Here is a 19,022-nt window from a genome sequence, read left to right on the forward strand (position 1 = left end):
CTATTATTGGTCACGTGTGTTTTCCCCCCCAGCCATCATGTTCTGTTTGTGCTTAGTTATGTCCATGTCTTATCTCCTGTCCCCTTTTCCCTCTGTATGTATTCACAGTGTACGTGTTCCTCGTCGGCTCGTCATGCTAAGTCTGCGTGTCTTATTCCGTCATGTGTCATGTATCACTCCAAATCTCACTGACTTTAACTAATAATAACTGTTTGCTGAGTGTTATGTCTAAAAGGTATTGCACAATCGCCTCTAGTAGAGGATCAGGTTTGTTTTCCACTGATAATGGATTTTAACATGACTGACCAATGATTGTGGAGCACGTCAATGTAGGATCTTATAAATACAACGAGCAAACTTAAATGTTTTAAAATGTTCAAAAAATTAATGTATTATATTTCTGAAGTATGACGGAAGGAAAAAGTTACATTTTTTTCATATTTTAAAAAAAAATCCATGGGTTTAATGGGTCCATCATCACTATATTGAGGGCCTTGTATAATAGCCCAACTGCAAAAGTAAAGATTAACGGTGAACTTTCAGATGCTTTCAAGCTTGAAAGGTCCACAAGACAAGGATGCCCACTGAGTCCACTCTTATTTGCTATTTTTATAGAGCCATTGGCTGAAAGGATTAGGCAGAATGGTAACATAAAAGGGATTAATATCACTGGAAGTGAGCAGAAATTGGCCTTGTTTGCAGATGACATTTTGGTTTACTTATCAAAACCTACCGAATCACTTATGGAGCTCATGTCAGTGTTAAAGGAGTATGGGCTATACTCGGGATATAAATTGAATATACAAAAAACACAAGTTCTTAGTAGCTTTTATAGCCCTCCCCAGAATCTGCTCAACAAATACAAACTAAGCTGGGACAAAAGAACTATCAAATATCTGGGCATAAACTTATCAATGGATATAACTAGCTTGGAAGAAATCAACTACCCCCTACTTAAAAAAGATATCATGCTAAATATTAGCAGATGGTCTATCTAAGCATTTCTTCTAGAGTGGACATCATAAAAATGAATATGCTCCCAAAGATATTAAACTTATTCCAGTCTGTTTCTATAGAAAACCCTGATAGATACTTTGTAGAGTGGGATAGGACCCTCTCAAGATTTATATGGGCGGGTAAAAAGCCAAGAGTTAAGTTCAAAACACTTCAGCTTCCCAAAGATAAAGGAGGATTAGGCATCCCTTGCCTACAGGATTACTACAGGGCAACACAAATAAGAAATCTGGTGGGCTGGTGTAAACCCGGATACTGTTCAACAGAGAGATGAAGCTGGCATTAATATTTGACATCACAACAGAGAGACGAATCTGGCATTAATATCTGACATCACAACAGAGAGACGAATCTGGCATTAATATCTGACATCACAACAGAGAGACGAATCTGGCATTGATATCTGACATCACAACAGAGAGACGAATCTGGCATTAATATCTGACATCACAACAGAGAGACGAATCTGGCATTAATATCTGACATCACAACAGAGAGACGAATCTGGCATTGATATCTGACATCACAACAGAGAGACGAATCTGGCATTGATATCTGACATCACAACAGAGAGACGAATCTGGCATTGACATTTGATATCACAAAAGAGAGATGAATCTGGCATTGATATCTGACATCACAGCAGAGAGACTGGATGTCATGTCAGAAAGATGACTGTGATGTCAGAACCCTCTAAATCTTGTAATTTACAGATGGTAAATGGCCTGTATTTGCATAGCGCTTTACTAGTCCCTAAGGACCCCAAAGCACTTTACACATCCAGTCATCCACCCATTCACACACTGGTGATGGCAGCTACATTGTAGCCACAGCCACCCTGGGGCGCACTGACAGAGATATTTAATTCCAAATGATTTGACTGCATCATTGCGTCTTTGAGTTATGACCCAAACTCTCTATCAACTTTGTGAATAAATTCACGTCCCCCTGTGACCTCATAATTACACCACAGTTCAGATGGCATGAATGAGTCATGAGGTCACACCAACAGTGACAACATCAGCAGTGACATCACTAAAGTTGCCAGGTGAGTCCATAAATAGAACCCGTGACGTGGAGCAGGTACCGCCGTTTTGGACAATGCCACGACGCAGGTATAGACGCAGACATGCGAGGTCTTCTCGCCCCGTTCGCAGACACAAGAGACCCCACAAGGCCTCGGGTGTCCGCAGACGTGGGAGAAGATACCGTCGCAGACATTAGACAATCTCAATAAACATGTAGGATGAACATCAAAACTTTGGTCCAATCAAGTTTTTTTTAGATAACATATGTTGTTGTTGTTCTGTGTGTGTTTGTTATCAATGTTGTGAAAAAAAGTTAAGCTTAGTAAGCCATCAAGCACTGATCACTCGTAGAAGAGCACCAATAGGAGACAGAACTAATTAGAAGGTGTTATTATTCAGTCTGTACATCGAATAGAAGGCACTAACCACAAGGTGATCTTCAATTCATCTCTGTGTGAATGTGAACGGGGCGAGAAGACCCCCACTAACTGCATGTCCCTAGACTGTGGGAGGAAGCTCGAGAGAACATCCAGACTCCACACAAAGTCCCCGGCCTGATGAGGCTAGGGTCCTGAGTTCGATACCCTAAACTGAACGCAGGACAGAGGAAGGGATGGGTGATGTTCATGTGCGCCCAGGTGTATGATGTGGCTCTTTGTCTGTGACTGGTTGGCTGTCCCAGCCCTGGCCCTTCATGTATTTCAGTAATGTCCTTTTCTCCCGTCTCGTTTCCATGTTTTTCCCTTGTGACCCATTCCTTCTGTCACGTGTGTTTCCCCCCCAGCCATCATGTTCTGCTTGTGCTTAGTTATGTCCATGTCTTATCTCCTGTCCCCTTTTCCCTCTGTATGTATTCACAGTGTACGTGTTCCTCGTCGGCTCGTCATGCTAAGTCTGCGTGTCTTATTCCGTCATGTGTCATGTATCACTCCAAATCTCACTGACTTTAACTAATAATAACTGTTTGCTGAGTGTTATGTCTAAAAGGTATTGCACAATCGCCTCTAGTAGAGGATCAGGTTTGTTTTCCACTGATAATGGATTTTAACATGACTGACCAATGATTGTGGAGCACGTCAATGTAGGATCTTATAAATACAACGAGCAAACTTAAATGTTTTAAAATGTTCAAAAAATTAATGTATTATATTTCTGAAGTATGACGGAAGGAAAAAGTTACATTTTTTTCATATTTTAAAAAAAAATCCATGGGTTTAATGGGTCCATCATCACTATATTGAGGGCCTTGTATAATAGCCCAACTGCAAAAGTAAAGATTAACGGTGAACTTTCAGATGCTTTCAAGCTTGAAAGGTCCACAAGACAAGGATGCCCACTGAGTCCACTCTTATTTGCTATTTTTATAGAGCCATTGGCTGAAAGGATTAGGCAGAATGGTAAAATAAAAGGGATTAATATCACTGGAAGTGAGCAGAAATTGGCCTTGTTTGCAGATGACATTTTGGTTTACTTATCAAAACCTACCGAATCACTTATGGAGCTCATGTCAGTGTTAAAGGAGTATGGGCTATACTCGGGATATAAATTGAATATACAAAAAACACAAGTTCTTAGTAGCTTTTATAGCCCTCCCCAGAATCTGCTCAACAAATACAAACTAAGCTGGGACAAAAGAACTATCAAATATCTGGGCATAAACTTATCAATGGATATAACTAGCTTGGAAGAAATCAACTACCCCCTACTTAAAAAAGATATCATGCTAAATATTAGCAGATGGTCTATCTAAGCATTTCTTCTAGAGTGGACATCATAAAAATGAATATGCTCCCAAAGATATTAAACTTATTCCAGTCTGTTTCTATAGAAAACCCTGATAGATACTTTGTAGAGTGGGATAGGACCCTCTCAAGATTTATATGGGCGGGTAAAAAGCCAAGAGTTAAGTTCAAAACACTTCAGCTTCCCAAAGATAAAGGAGGATTAGGCATCCCTTGCCTACAGGATTACTACAGGGCAACACAAATAAGAAATCTGGTGGGCTGGTGTAAACCCGGATACTGTTCAACAGAGAGACGAATCTGGCATTGATATCTGACATCACAACAGAGAGACGAATCTGGCATTAATATCTGACATCACAACAGAGAGATGAATCTGGCATTGATATCTGACATCACAACAGAGAGACGAATCTGGCATTAATATCTGACATCACAACAGAGAGACGAATCTGGCATTAATATCTGACATCACAACAGAGAGACGAATCTGGCAATGATATTTGACATCACAACAGAGAGATGAATCTGGCATTGATATCTGACATCACAACAGAGAGACGAATCTGGCATTAATATTTGACATCACAACAGAGAGACGAATCTGGCATTAATATCTGACATCACAACAGAGAGACGAATCTGGCATTGATATCTGACATCACAACAGAGAGACGAATCTGGCATTGATATCTGACATCACAACAGAGAGACGAATCTGGCATTGATATCTGACATCACAACAGAAAGACGAATCTGGCATTGATATCTGACATCACAACAGACAGACGAATCTGGCAATAATATTTGACATCACAACAGAGAGACGAATCTGGCATTAATATCTGACATCACAACAGAGAGACGAATCTGGCATTAATATCTGACATCACAACAGAGAGACGAATCTGGCAATGATATTTGACATCACAACAGAGAGACGAATCTGGCATTAATATCTGACATCACAACAGAGAGACGAATCTGGCATTAATATCTGACATCACAACAGAGAGACGAATCTGGCATTGACATTTGATATCACAACAGAGAGACGAATCTGGCATTGACATTTGACATCACAACAGAGAGACTGGATGTCAATGTCAGAAAGATGACTGTGATGTCAGAACCCTCTAAATCTTGTAATTTACAGATGGTAAATGGCCTGTATTTACATAGCGCTTTACTAGTCCCTAAGGACCCCAAAGCACTTTACACATCCAGTCATCCACCCATTCACACACTGGTGATGGCAGCTACATTGTAGCCACAGCCACCCTGGGGCGCACTGACAGAGATATTTAATTCCAAATGATTTGACTGCATCATTGCGTCTTTGAGTTATGACCCAAACTCTCTATCAACTTTGTGAATAAATTCACGTCCCCCTGTGACCTCATAATTACACCACAGTTCAGATGGCATGAATGAGTCATGAGGTCACACCAACAGTGACAACATCAGCAGTGACATCACTAAAGTTGCCAGGTGAGTCCATAAATAGAACCCGTGACGTGGAGCAGGTACCGCCGTTTTGGACAATGCCACGACGCAGGTATAGACGCAGACATGCGAGGTCTTCTCGCCCCGTTCGCAGACACAAGAGACCCCACAAGGCCTCGGGTGTCCGCAGACGTGGGAGAAGATACCGTCGCAGACATTAGACAATCTCAATAAACATGTAGGATGAACATCAAAACTTTGGTCCAATCAAGTTTTTTTTAGATAACATATGTTGTTGTTGTTCTGTGTGTGTTTGTTATCAATGTTGTGAAAAAAAGTTAAGCTTAGTAAGCCATCAAGCACTGATCACTCGTAGAAGAGCACCAATAGGAGACAGAACTAATTAGAAGGTGTTATTATTCAGTCTGTACATCGAATAGAAGGCACTAACCACAAGGTGATCTTCAATTCATCTCTGTGTGAATGTGAACGGGGCGAGAAGACCCCCACTAACTGCATGTCCCTAGACTGTGGGAGGAAGCTCGAGAGAACATCCAGACTCCACACAAAGTCCCCGGCCTGATGAGGCTAGGGTCCTGAGTTCGATACCCTAAACTGAACGCAGGACAGAGGAAGGGATGGGTGATGTTCATGTGTGCCCAGGTGTATGATGTGGCTCTTTGTCTGTGACTGGTTGGCTGTCCCAGCCCTGGCCCTTCATGTATTTCAGTAAAGTCCTTTTCTCCCGTCTCGTTTCCATGTTTTTCCCTTGTGACCCATTCCTTCTGTCACGTGTGTTTCCCCCCCAGCCATCATGTTCTGCTTGTGCTTAGTTATGTCCATGTCTTATCTCCTTTCCCCTTTTCCCTCTGTATGTATTCACAGTGTACATGTTCCTCGTCGGCTCGTCATGCTAAGTCTGCGTGTCTTATTCCGTCATGTGTCATGTATCACTCCAAATCTCACTGACTTTAACTAATAATAACTGTTTGCTGAGTGTTATGTCTAAAAGGTATTGCACAATCGCCTCTAGTAGAGGATCAGGTTTGTTTTCCACTGATAATGGATTTTAACATGACTGACCAATGATTGTGGAGCACATCAATGTAGGATCTTATAAATACAACGAGCAAACTTAAATGTTTTAAAATGTTCAAAAAATTAATGTATTATATTTCTGAAGTATGACGGAAGGAAAAAGTTACATTTTTTTCATATTTTAAAAAAAAATCCATGGGTTTAATGGGTCCATCATCACTATATTGAGGGCCTTGTATAATAGCCCAACTGCAAAAGTAAAGATTAACGGTGAACTTTCAGATGCTTTCAAGCTTGAAAGGTCCACAAGACAAGGATGCCCACTGAGTCCACTCTTATTTGCTATTTTTATAGAGCCATTGGCTGAAAGGATTAGGCAGAATGGTAACATAAAAGGGATTAATATCACTGGAAGTGAGCAGAAATTGGCCTTGTTTGCAGATGACATTTTGGTTTACTTATCAAAACCTACCGAATCACTTATGGAGCTCATGTCAGTGTTAAAGGAGTATGGGCTATACTCGGGATATAAATTGAATATACAAAAAACACAAGTTCTTAGTAGCTTTTATAGCCCTCCCCAGAATCTGCTCAACAAATACAAACTAAGCTGGGACAAAAGAACTATCAAATATCTGGGCATAAACTTATCAATGGATATAACTAGCTTGGAAGAAATCAACTACCCCCTACTTAAAAAAGATATCATGCTAAATATTAGCAGATGGTCTATCTAAGCATTTCTTCTAGAGTGGACATCATAAAAATGAATATGCTCCCAAAGATATTGTACTTATTCCAGTCTGTTTCTATAGAAAACCCTGATAGATACTTTGTAGAGTGGGATAGGACCCTCTCAAGATTTATATGGGCGGGTAAAAAGCCAAGATTTAAGTTCAAAACACTTCAGCTTCCCAAAGATAAAGGAGGATTAGGCATCCCTTGCCTACAGGATTACTACAGGGCAACACAAATAAGAAATCTGGTGGGCTGGTGTAAACCCGGATACTGTTCAACAGAGAGACGAATCTGGCATTGATATCTGACATCACAACAGAGAGACGAATTTGGCATTGATATTTGACATCACAACAGAGAGACGAATCTGGCATTAATATTTGACATCACAACAGAGAGACGAATCTTTCATTGATATTTGACATCACAACAGAGAGACGAATCTGGCATTGATATCTGACATCACAACAGAGAGACGAATCTGGCATTAATATTTGACATCACAACAGAGAGACGAATCTGGCATTGATATCTGACATCACAACAGAGAGACGAATCTGGCATTAATATTTGACATCACAACAGAGAGACGAATCTGGCATTGATATCTGACATCACAACAGAGACACGAATCTTTCATTGATATTTGACATCACAACAGAGAGACGAATCTGGCATTAATATTTGACATCACAACAGAGAGACGAATCTGGCATTAATATTTGACATCACAACAGAGAGACGAATCTGGCATTAATATTTGACATCACAACAGAGAGACGAATCTGGCATTGATATCTGACATCACAACAGAGACACGAATCTTTCATTGATATTTGACATCACAACAGAGAGACGAATCTGGCATTAATATTTGACATCACAACAGAGAGACGAATCTGGCATTAATATTTGACATCACAACAGAGAGACGAATCTGGCATTAATATTTGACATCACAACAGAGAGACGAATCTGGCAATGATATCTGACATCACAACAGAGAGACGAATCTGGCATTGATATCTGACATCACAACAGAGAGACGAACTTGGCATTGATATCTGACATCACAACAGAGAGACGAATCTGGCATTAATATTTGACATCACAACAGAGAGACGAATCTGGCAATGATATCTGACATCACAACAGAGAGACGAATCTGGCATTGATATCTGACATCACAACAGAGAGACGAACTTGGCATTGATATCTGACATCACAACAGAGAGACGAATTTGGCATTGATATTTGACATCACAACAGAGAGACGAATCTGGCATTGATATTTGACATCACAACAGAGAGACGAATCTGGCAATGATATCTGACATCACAACAGAGAGACGAATCTGGCATTAATATCTGACATCACAACAGAGAGACGAATTTGGCATTGATATCTGACATCACAACAGAGAGACGAATTTGGCATTGATATTTGACATCACAACAGAGAGACGAATCTGGCATTGATATCTGACATCACAACAGAGAGATGAATTTGGCATTGATATCTGACATCACAACAGAGAGACGAATCTGGCATTGATATCTGACATCACAACAGAGAGACGAATCTGGCATTGATATCTGACATCACAACAGAGAGACGAATCTGGCATTAATATTTGACATCACAACAGAGAGACGAATCTGGCATTGATATCTGACATCACAACAGAGAGACGAATCTGGCATTGATATCTGACATCACAACAGAGAGACGAATCTGGCATTAATATCTGACATCACAACAGAGAGACGAATTTGGCATTGATATCTGACATCACAACAGAGAGACGAATTTGGCATTGATATTTGACATCACAACAGAGAGACGAATCTGGCATTGATATCTGACATCACAACAGAGAGATGAATTTGGCATTGATATCTGACATCACAACAGAGAGACGAATCTGGCATTGATATTTGACATCACAACAGAGAGACGAATCTGGCATTAATATTTGACATCACAACAGAGAGACGAATCTGGCATTAATATTTGACATCACAACAGAGAGACGAATCTGGCATTGATATCTGACATCACAACAGAGAGACGAATCTGGCATTAATATCTGACATCACAACAGAGAGACGAATCTGGCATTAATATCTGACATCACAACAGAGAGACGAATCTGGCATTAATATCTGACATCACAACAGAGAGACGAATCTAGCATTAATATCTGACATCACAACAGAGAGACGAATCTGGCAATGATATTTGACATCACAACAGAGAGATGAATCTGGCATTAATATCTGACATCACAACAGAGAGACGAATCTGGCAATGATATTTGACATCACAACAGAGAGATGAATCTGGCATTAATATCTGACATCACAACAGAGAGACGAATCTGGCATTGACATTTGATATCACAACAGAGAGACTGGATGTCAATGTCAGAAAGATGACTGTGATGTCAGAACCCTCTAAATCTTGTAATTTACAGATGGTAAATGGCCTGTATTTACATAGCGCTTTACTAGTCCCTAAGGACCCCAAAGCACTTTACACATCCAGTCATCCACCCATTCACACACTGGTGATGGCAGCTACATTGTAGCCACAGCCACCCTGGGGCGCACTGACAGAGATATTTAATTCCAAATGATTTGACTGCATCATTGCGTCTTTGAGTTATGACCCAAACTCTCTATCAACTTTGTGAATAAATTCACGTCCCCCTGTGATCTCATAATTACACCACAGTTCAGATGGCATGAATGAGTCATGAGGTCACACCAACAGTGACAACATCAGCAGTGACATCACTAAAGTTGCCAGGTGAGTCCATAAATAGAACCCGTGACGTGGAGCAGGTACCGCCGTTTTGGACAATGCCACGACGCAGGTATAGACGCAGACATGCGAGGTCTTCTCGCCCCGTTCGCAGACACAAGAGACCCCACAAGGCCTCGGGTGTCCGCAGACGTGGGAGAAGATACCGTCGCAGACATTAGACAATCTCAATAAACATGTAGGATGAACATCAAAACTTTGGTCCAATCAAGTTTTTTTTAGATAACATATGTTGTTGTTGTTCTGTGTGTGTTTGTTATCAATGTTGTGAAAAAAAGTTAAGCTTAGTAAGCCATCAAGCACTGATCACTCGTAGAAGAGCACCAATAGGAGACAGAACTAATTAGAAGGTGTTATTATTCAGTCTGTACATCGAATAGAAGGCACTAACCACAAGGTGATCTTCAATTCATCTCTGTGTGAATGTGAACGGGGCGAGAAGACCCCCACTAACTGCATGTCCCTAGACTGTGGGAGGAAGCTCGAGAGAACATCCAGACTCCACACAAAGACCCCGGCCTGATGAGGCTAGGGTCCTGAGTTCGATACCCTAAACTGAACGCAGGACAGAGGAAGGGATGGGTGATGTTCATGTGTGCCCAGGTGTATGATGTGGCTCTTTGTCTGTGACTGGTTGGCTGTCCCAGCCCTGGCCCTTCATGTATTTCAGTAATGTCCTTTTCTCCCGTCTCGTTTCCATGTTTTTCCCTTGTGACCCATTCCTTCTGTCACGTGTGTTTCCCCCCCAGCCATCATGTTCTGCTTGTGCTTAGTTATGTCCATGTCTTATCTCCTCCAGTCTGCAAGTTGCATCCACAGGCAAGATTAATATACCCCTTCAAAGTGGTTTTTTTTTTCTTTTCTCTTGATATTCATTAAGCACTCTTTAGTTGTGTGTTTCAGCTCTCAGACTGATATTTATGCCCCATGATTAGCACTGTTAATGTGTTTGGTATCCAGGGAGCACATCCAGTGTTGGGGTGCCTGGTTATGATCCTCTCACTCATCCAGCCTATCGGGGCCTTGCTGCGCTGCGGACCACAACATCACCTGTATGTATCCATCTGTGTGTGTTTAATTAATATACTATATCATGCCTATACACATTTAAGAATACTCTGTTCAAATATTATTTAAAAAAAAATTAAAAATGGCCTCACTTTTTTTTTCTCTACAATTATTTAACAAATTTTGAAAACACGATAAACCAAAGGAATGCTTAATGACTAAATGCACTGCTCACTCGGCAAAGTGAGGTTATAAAGTTATTTGATAACCCTAAGAGTTGTATTCATACTTCAGCCATAAAAGTTTTTAAAATTTCAAACTTTTGCAAAGTGTAGCCTGCATGTGCTTTATCAGAGCACACTTTCACACTGAAACACCAAGTAGGAAACTAATTTGCACATGACTCGTGAAAGTTATTCCTTCCTCTTAGTAATAATGGTACTTTTAATAAATATAGCCTGGTTGTAGCTTTGGAGGCCAGACTCAGTAAATGAAATATTTTTTAAGTGAAATATAGATTTAGTAAAATTGTATGTTCAGTAATGATACTTGTTTTCATAAATTGGATGCAGGAGAAATCTTAGACAAGAACTTCAGAAGCTGATGATTTTATAGTTCTTCTCTTTTCTTTGATAGGAGGTATCTGTTCAACTGGACACATTTTTTAAATGCGGTGGTAATAAAATCTATAGCTGGTAAGCTTGTGTTTTACTTCATTCTACCATCTTGCATATATGCTAACATTTTCAATAGCAGACACACTGTCACCCATGCTGCTCATCTTAAAATGCCTGCTTCTTTGTGTCACACAGTGGCAGCCATATTTACAGGCCTGGACAGGATTGACAGTGATGATGGGTGGCTATTGAAAGTGATGGGTGGCTTCTTTGCCTGGGAAGTTCTCTTCATCATCATTTTGGAGGTCCATGATTGGGTAGTTAAACACAGAGGTAAGCCTTTTTTTTTGCATTTCAGTGATGAAGGAAAAAATCATCACTACCCATATACACTTTAATGACAAAAACCAATCTAGACCCAACAGTCCATTTGCACGGTGAAGAGCCACCTGATCAGTTCAGCAGCATTTAGCTGACTGAGCGAAGAGTATAACCCCTGTACACCTCAGAATGTGGTTGGATGGGTAAAATAAACAGCACTGTATCACAAGATTTTCTGTGTATAACACAGCAGCATCAAATATTTGTCACGGTACGGCATGGCACACCGTGGAAGGAGTGGGGAAGGAGGACCCAGGCGCGGTGCTCTACGTATAGACAGTGTTTATTTACAGAGGGTGATATCAAACAACAATAAATCCCCGTGTTTCTCCCCAGACTCCCGTGTCGTGTCCTCCAAGTGCTCTCTGCTCCCGTGTCTGCACTCCCGGTGCTCGCTGCTCCTTAAGCCTTCCACGCTCCTCCTGCGGGAAACAATAGCGGCAGCAGTCAGGACACTGAACAATGGCAGGCATACACTACACGACCAAAACCTAAACTGGGTAACTAACGTGGAGTCCCAAGCAATGATCCCGCGTCAGTGGGAGCTCCAAGACTCTCTTAAGTAGCTCCCCCGATGAGGCCTGATCAGCAGCAGGTGTGTGGCTTCGGGTGTGGCCAGTCCCCTTGCAGGGCCACACCCTCCAGGCCTGACGCCGCCTATAAACAAGTGCTCAGCCACCCACACACACATATACACAAGCACAGGGAAGGGGGAGCAACACCAAAATACACAGCAATAATAATAATAATAATATAATACAAGACTGCTCAGGGATCCTGGGTCGCCCAGTCCCAGGACCCTGACAATATTGGTATTTATGAATTGATGAGTGAAAACGCGTAAGAATGTCTCAATGGTAGTCTGCTGGAACAAAAGCTGTTACACTTTAACTGTGCTGAAGTACAGCGACAAAGGAATCTTTATCTTTCGATTTATTAAATGCATGAAAATACTCTGGGAATACTATACACGAAGGCTCAGCTCATGCACCACCAACCTAATGTTATCAGAGAGAACTTGCATTGAAATGTCTCAACTGAGACTATCCAATTTTGGACACGTGTAGTTTGACAATGCTGTGGCTCAATGTGTGGCTCAGTCACACAAATTATTTAAAAAAAATATGATCACAACCTCTTTGTGTCTACAAAAACTGGTTAATGTTTGGTGATTTTTAAAAAATGTTTTACCCCCCCGTGCCGCACACACTTTCCATGACCAATGGCAACTTGACATGCTAAATGTTTACATAGAGCTTCCAGCACATTGTTATCGTTCTGAAAGTTGTTTTTTTGTTTTTTTTCAATCACCACAACTACTCAACTCGACTCAATTTTATTTAAATTGATTTCAAATTGTTCTTCTTCTGTTAAAGCTTAAAACTAATATCATAACTCAACCTGTATAAATAAAATGATTAAAAACATAGCTGACTGCTTTAGTTCACTTCAGTTAATGTGCCCTGCAATATTTCACTGTTCTTTGCTCTGGGTTTCAGATGATACTGCTGATCAAATGGAATCAGCATTGGTAAGCTGAAAGAAATATAAAAGCAAGCAATCACTGATTGCCACAAGATGGAGTATTTCTAATATAATTTTACTTTTTTTGTCAGGTCAAAGGTGACAGTTGCCTGATCGCTGTGTACCTTCTGGGAAACCTTTGCTTTTTGGTGGCACTTCTGGTTGGAATTGGAGAAAAATGAGCAGCAGCAGAATCTTCCAGAGTGTTTCCCTGTAGTTTTGTTGAATTTTATCATCAATTTTAACATACTTGATGAGAGACTGCACTGGAAATTCAGACCCACTGATGCATCAGTTGGCGAATCCTGGAAAGTTTCTCAGTAATGTCTTTAAAAAATATTACTTATGTTTTTTTTCTCTTTTGCTTTTAGTTGATAATTAAGGTGTACTTTCAATCAGCATTCAATTTCACTGGGCCAAGCATTACTGTCGTGTGTGTGTGTGTGTGTATAATATGTCTCACAGTTGCAAAGAAAGAAGTAGTTTCAGTCGCCTTTAGCCTCCACTCTGGCTGCCAGGTAAACCAGTTTCATTTTACAAGCTGGTTACATTTTTTAAGCCAAACAGCAATTTTGTATTAAAAAGTACTTTTAACAATTTTTCCTTTTACATTTTTAAATCAGGTCAACTCGACCCACATCATAATGGGAGGGTTAAAGCCCTTTTCACACATTAACATCTGTTAATATGACAGCATCTATGTATGAATCTGCACCTTTGTCACTTTCATTTGAAAAAAAAAAACTGTCATTGATTCAGCTCCTGAACTTCCCATTTAATGTACATTTTTTCATATATTTCTAATAATCTTGCTGTCAATAACAACTGACAATAAGACAACAAATTTTTAACTTCATTAAATTGAAAATTATGTATGTCAGTGTAGTAGTGTTAAATGCTTACCAGGTTCAGATGCAAATGAAGAAACTCCACTCAGGCAAGTCTGCTGGACCAGATGGAGTGAGTCCCCTCAAGGCCTGTGCCCCCCAGCTTTGTGGAGTCTTCCATAAACTGTTCATGCTGAGTCTGAAGAGGGTCCCAGTGCTGTGGAAGACATCAAGCCTCGTCCCTGTACCAAAGACGCCACGTCCCAGCGGCCCCCAGGATTACAGGCCTGTGACACTGACCTCCCACATCATGAAGACCCTGGAAAGGCTCATCCTGGACCAGATCTCACCCATTGTCAGACCACATCAGGATCCCATTCAATTTGCTTACCAGCCCCGTCTCACAGGACGCCATCATCTATCTGCTCAATCGTGTCTACATCCACCCGGACCAGCCGGCGAGCACTGTGAGGTTCATGTTTTTTTTACTTTTCCAGTGCTTGGTGATAAGCTAACAGCGATGCAGGGGGATGCTTCTCTAGTGTCCTGGATTGTTGATTACCTGACAGGAAGACCACAATATGTGCGTCTTCCACATTGTGTGTCTGACAAGGTAATCAGCAACACAGGAGCACCATAAGGGACCATCCTCTCCCCCTTCCTCTTCACCCTCTACACCACAGACTTCAGCCGCTGCACAGAGACCTGCATCTTCAGAAGTTTTGATGTAAATTTGTAAGTTTTGATGTAAGTAAATTTGCGGTCAATTTAGACTCAATTCAAAATCTCCTACTTGGGACGAACACTAAATGTAAATAGCTGACTTTCTAAATAAACCTATCCATCTTTGCAAGGTCAATTTTTGCTTTCATTAAATTCCAAATGTTTAGCCATAATTAGCTTAGCTGTCCTACTCTTGTTACTGCTCTTTCCTACTGCTGTTACAATCAAATGAACATCTCTGCAAAGATAAATTAGCTGAGACCTTAGGTTGATGGTAGTTACTAGCAAACACAGAAACGTACATACACTATATAGTACAGTTCTATGATACATCACCAAATAGAACAATTTGTGGCAATGCAGACAAGCAGAGAAACAGTTTAATTCGTTTAATTTGTTCACTTGATCGGAGGTGTGTTTCCTGCAGATATACAACATCGGATCTCAATGATTTTAAATGAGTAAAAGCCCTTGTGCGTTTAACCGGATTATTTATACCTTTAACATTCCAGCTTATAAAACGAAGAGCAGATGACTTTGCGAGCTTGCCATTCAGGTACCAAAATGCAGGTGCAGAAAAAATATGTCCCAACCTCTGGAATAATAAATCTTTCGTGCTTGAATCGATACGGTCCAATATCCTCTTTTCAGAGCTAGCAATAGCTCTCATAATCTCACTCATGTCATGGGGTGGTGCCTCCGGTCTGTCCTCAGCATGGTCCTGTCAGGATCTGACGGCGCCCTGACCGGTCGACCTGCCAGTGTGTGTATATCTGTGTGCGTGTGTGTTGCATCTTCAAAAAATAAAAATACAATAACTGAGCCTTACACCGGAGTATCGTTGCACTGGTTTACTGAACCTTACTTTCAGGGCATGTACAGAACATGAGCATCCATTTTCTACTGCCTCCTACAGGACACACACTTCTTCCACTTCCTTACACATTAATGTAACACAGAACTAATACTGCCTCTCCTGGCATTACCATTGTAACAACACATTCATTCTGTTTCTTTCAGAAGAATAACAGGAACTTAGGATGTAGGTATCTATGAATAATAACTATTATGTATACTCATATATTTATATAACCACTTATATCTTGCGATACCACAGTGTGAAAATGTCTCTCCTATCGCCCTGTCTTCCCCTCCGGCTCCGCTGTGATGTGCTAGGAGGTAACCTAGCAACAGGCTACCTCCGACCCGGAAGTGCTGTCGCCCGGAGCTGCCGCACCTGCAGTCAATCCACCAGCTGCTGCCAATCAACTAGTAGCAGGGCTACTTAATGGTGTGGCTGAGCGACAGACAGCGCTGGAGTATTGCACTAAGCCTGGTAGTGTTTTTGAGTCGCTAACGTTATTGAAGTGCTGTCTGATCTTCGTACTCATTCTGCTGTCGTGTGTGTGTGTGTTCACCCAGGGATTGACGGAGGATTTACGGACACTAAGGAAGCACTTGGAGGAGAGACGGGCACTCACTACCACGCACGGGCTTACACGGAAGGAGGGACGCACTATCACCATTGTTGCACATTTGAGCTGTTGTCACATTGCTGCACTGTAAATAAATGCACTGTCATTATTTCTGAGCTCCGCGCCTGAGTCCACTCTTTAACAACCGTGACAGGTCCGAGGCTTTTGCGGCCTGCTCTTTCCCCGATCTAGTTTTGCTCATATGTCGTACACCGTAGCCTTGAAGATGTAAAAAGTGCCTCAGAGCAGCACACGGGCGTGTTATCGTACTGTTGTTAAAAGTTCGTTAGTTTTGGAGCAATGGAATTATGAAACAAGTTAGTCCATTGAGGAGCCCTGTACAACACGTCTTCACATGGCTACCAGACACGCCCCCCGTCATTTTGTTATTATTCAATTCAGAACTGCCCAGACCAGACACAGTGACGTTTCACCAGAATCCCTTTGATCTCTGGTCTTCTTTATGACATCAGCACACGAAAACCTATAAATAGGGGAGAGGTTCTCACTCTTGTCAGTCTTTCAAAGAGAGTGGAAGAATTCACTAGGCAGGAAACTACTGGAAACTTGCGTTTCTGACACAGTTGACGGTATTTTTAAAAAAATCTTTTAGTTGGTACAGAGATTTAGCATCAACTTCAATTTGAAATATGAGTCTGTCAAATCCTGTTGTATGCAACATGAGAGCCGAGAACGAAAAACTTAAACAGCAAATCAAAGAGCTGAAAAATGAGAATAAAACTCTCAAACAAGAAAACTCTACCATACGTGACCTTAAAGTCGAGAACGCCGACCTTAAGGAGCAAAAAAGAGAGCTCATAAATGAGAACAAGATTCTCCAAAAAAACATTGAAGTTCTCTTCAAACGAAGTGGGTTCTCTAAAAACAAGAGGAAAAGAGACCTGCAACTAGAGAATGAAACAATTCACTTCAAAATTCAAGAGCTGGAATATTGGAACCAAATTCTAAAGGATTTAAACAGCTCCAAAACCAAAGAGATCCAGCAACAGAAAGAGGTGATGCAGGAAATGGAAGCAGAAATCAGAGAGTTGCAAAGCAGCAAGACAGGCTTGGTTATAAAAGTGGGAGACATGGAAAAGGACAACCAGTCTTTAAGAGAGGAAAATGATGTGACGGTAAAACGCATGTGTGAGCTGAAAAGGGACTTTGAAAAGGAAAAAGATGACATGCAACAGGAAATACAGGCTGTTAAAACTGAGCTCCATCAGGCAAACACAGCCTTTAAAGAGTTACAAGAGAGTGAAGAAAGAAAAAGGATCATGAATGAGGAAAACAAAACAACGGACAGTGAACAGCTCAGACAGACCCTGGAACGCCAATGCTTTGCACATGAAATTGACATATTGAGGCGGCATAACGAACTTCTTGAACAGGACCTCCAGGAGCTTTCCAAAAGGAGTGGTGATTCTCAAAAAGAACTGAAACCACACGATGAGGGTGTGAAAGGAGAATCACGGATCTCCAAAGCCACTGAGAAAGACTCCGAACATGATTTTGAAGTGACCAACAGAGAAAAGGAGTTGTTGTGCCATGAATTTGAGGAAATGAAAAGAGAGCTTGAAGAGGTCAAGAAAAATCAGTATGATTTACAGGAAGCCTTGAAAACAGAAGACATGGCGTTGCAAACCCAAGCTCAGACTCCCAAAGTTTCACAGGAAGAACATAACAATCTGATAAACAACTACGATGTCCAAGTTGACATACTCAAACAACAAAATAAGGCCTTAGAAAATACGGTTAGTGACCTTACCAAAAAGATGTGGAATGGACGGGAAGCGATGAGACAAATGGAAAAGAACTTTCAAGAACAAATGAAGCTACTCGAAAATCTCCGAGGAGAATTCGAGGAAATTTAGCACAACTAGGACTTTGGCCCTCCCTATTAAAGCTGGTTAACGCAGGTTCAATAGGGCTATAACTTAGACAATGGAAGTTCATTTGATTTAATTGGCCCAAAATGAGTGACTGCACCCAGACACTCAGTAGCAAAAAAATTACAGAGATTCAAGAGAGAAAACTGTTTCTGCATAGACTCCTATAGTACTGCAAGTCGTGTCATCGCTTGGTGTCCTGCATAGAGTGCAGGTTTAAGGTATCTACGTATCTTTCAGAATTAGAAGCTATGCTGCGTCAGGGGTTATAACAGCTGTGCCCCCCCCCCAACCGGTCGAGGCAGATGGCCGCCCCTCACTGAGCCTGGTTCTGCCGAAAGTTTCTTCCTGTTAAAAGGGAGTTTTTCTTTCCCACCGTCATTGGAGAAAAGCGCCTGGACTTCTTTAACTTAAAGAAGTCCAGGCGCTTTTCTTTCCAAGCTCCTTAGACTACTATGGCCTTGATGACTGATAACCTTCACAGACACTGTCATCAAGGGTTTGCTCACAGGGGATCATCTGATTGTTGGGGGGTTTTCTCTCTTATATTGTATGGTCTTTACCTTACAATATAAACAGCCGAGAAGCGGCTATTTTTGCGATCCGGTGCTTTAGAAATACATCTTAGCTGAACTGAACTCCATAACATCTGGACCGAAATGCCTACACACAACGGTAGGCATTTCAATCAAGAGCTCTGTCCAAAACGTTCAATGACAAGCATCAGCACCAGGATTGTTTT

General features: G+C 41.2%; 1 protein-coding gene and 1 long non-coding RNA gene across 2 annotated transcripts; one reads left to right on the forward strand and one right to left on the reverse strand.

The window, feature by feature from the left end:
* Nucleotides 1-10,755: 10,755 nt before the first annotated feature.
* LOC112434265 (putative ferric-chelate reductase 1) lies at nt 10,756-16,504 on the forward strand. Its single transcript, XM_076885881.1, has 7 exons — nt 10,756-10,885; nt 11,478-11,536; nt 11,654-11,791; nt 13,339-13,370; nt 13,456-15,955; nt 16,090-16,249; nt 16,336-16,504. Exons 1-5 carry the CDS (start codon nt 10,761-10,763, stop codon nt 13,543-13,545), a joined length of 444 nt encoding a protein of 147 aa, XP_076741996.1. The 5' UTR covers nt 10,756-10,760; the 3' UTR covers nt 13,546-15,955; nt 16,090-16,249; nt 16,336-16,504.
* LOC143419383 (uncharacterized) lies at nt 12,107-13,461 on the reverse strand. The gene is made up of 2 exons (XR_013099348.1): nt 12,349-13,461; nt 12,107-12,261 (listed from the first exon to the last, which is right to left on the reverse strand). It is a non-coding gene; the product is annotated as an uncharacterized LOC143419383 (long non-coding RNA).
* Nucleotides 16,505-19,022: the final 2,518 nt, after the last annotated feature.

The sequence above is a fragment of the Maylandia zebra genome, linkage group LG1 (assembly GCF_041146795.1).
Source record: "Maylandia zebra isolate NMK-2024a linkage group LG1, Mzebra_GT3a, whole genome shotgun sequence".
In the NCBI taxonomy this organism is placed as follows: domain Eukaryota; kingdom Metazoa; phylum Chordata; class Actinopteri; order Cichliformes; family Cichlidae; genus Maylandia; species Maylandia zebra.

Excerpts from the sequence above, each read along its gene's own strand:
- LOC112434265 (XM_076885881.1), top strand. The coding sequence starts at position 10,761 with ATGATTAGCACTGTTAATGTGTTTGGTATCCAGGGAGCACATCCAGTG. Across the intron at positions 10,886-11,477 it reads TGCGGACCACAACATCACCT|GAGGTATCTGTTCAACTGGA; the intron begins GTATGTATCCAT and ends TTTCTTTGATAG. Across the intron at positions 13,371-13,455 it reads ATCAAATGGAATCAGCATTG|GTCAAAGGTGACAGTTGCCT; the intron begins GTAAGCTGAAAG and ends TTTTTTTGTCAG.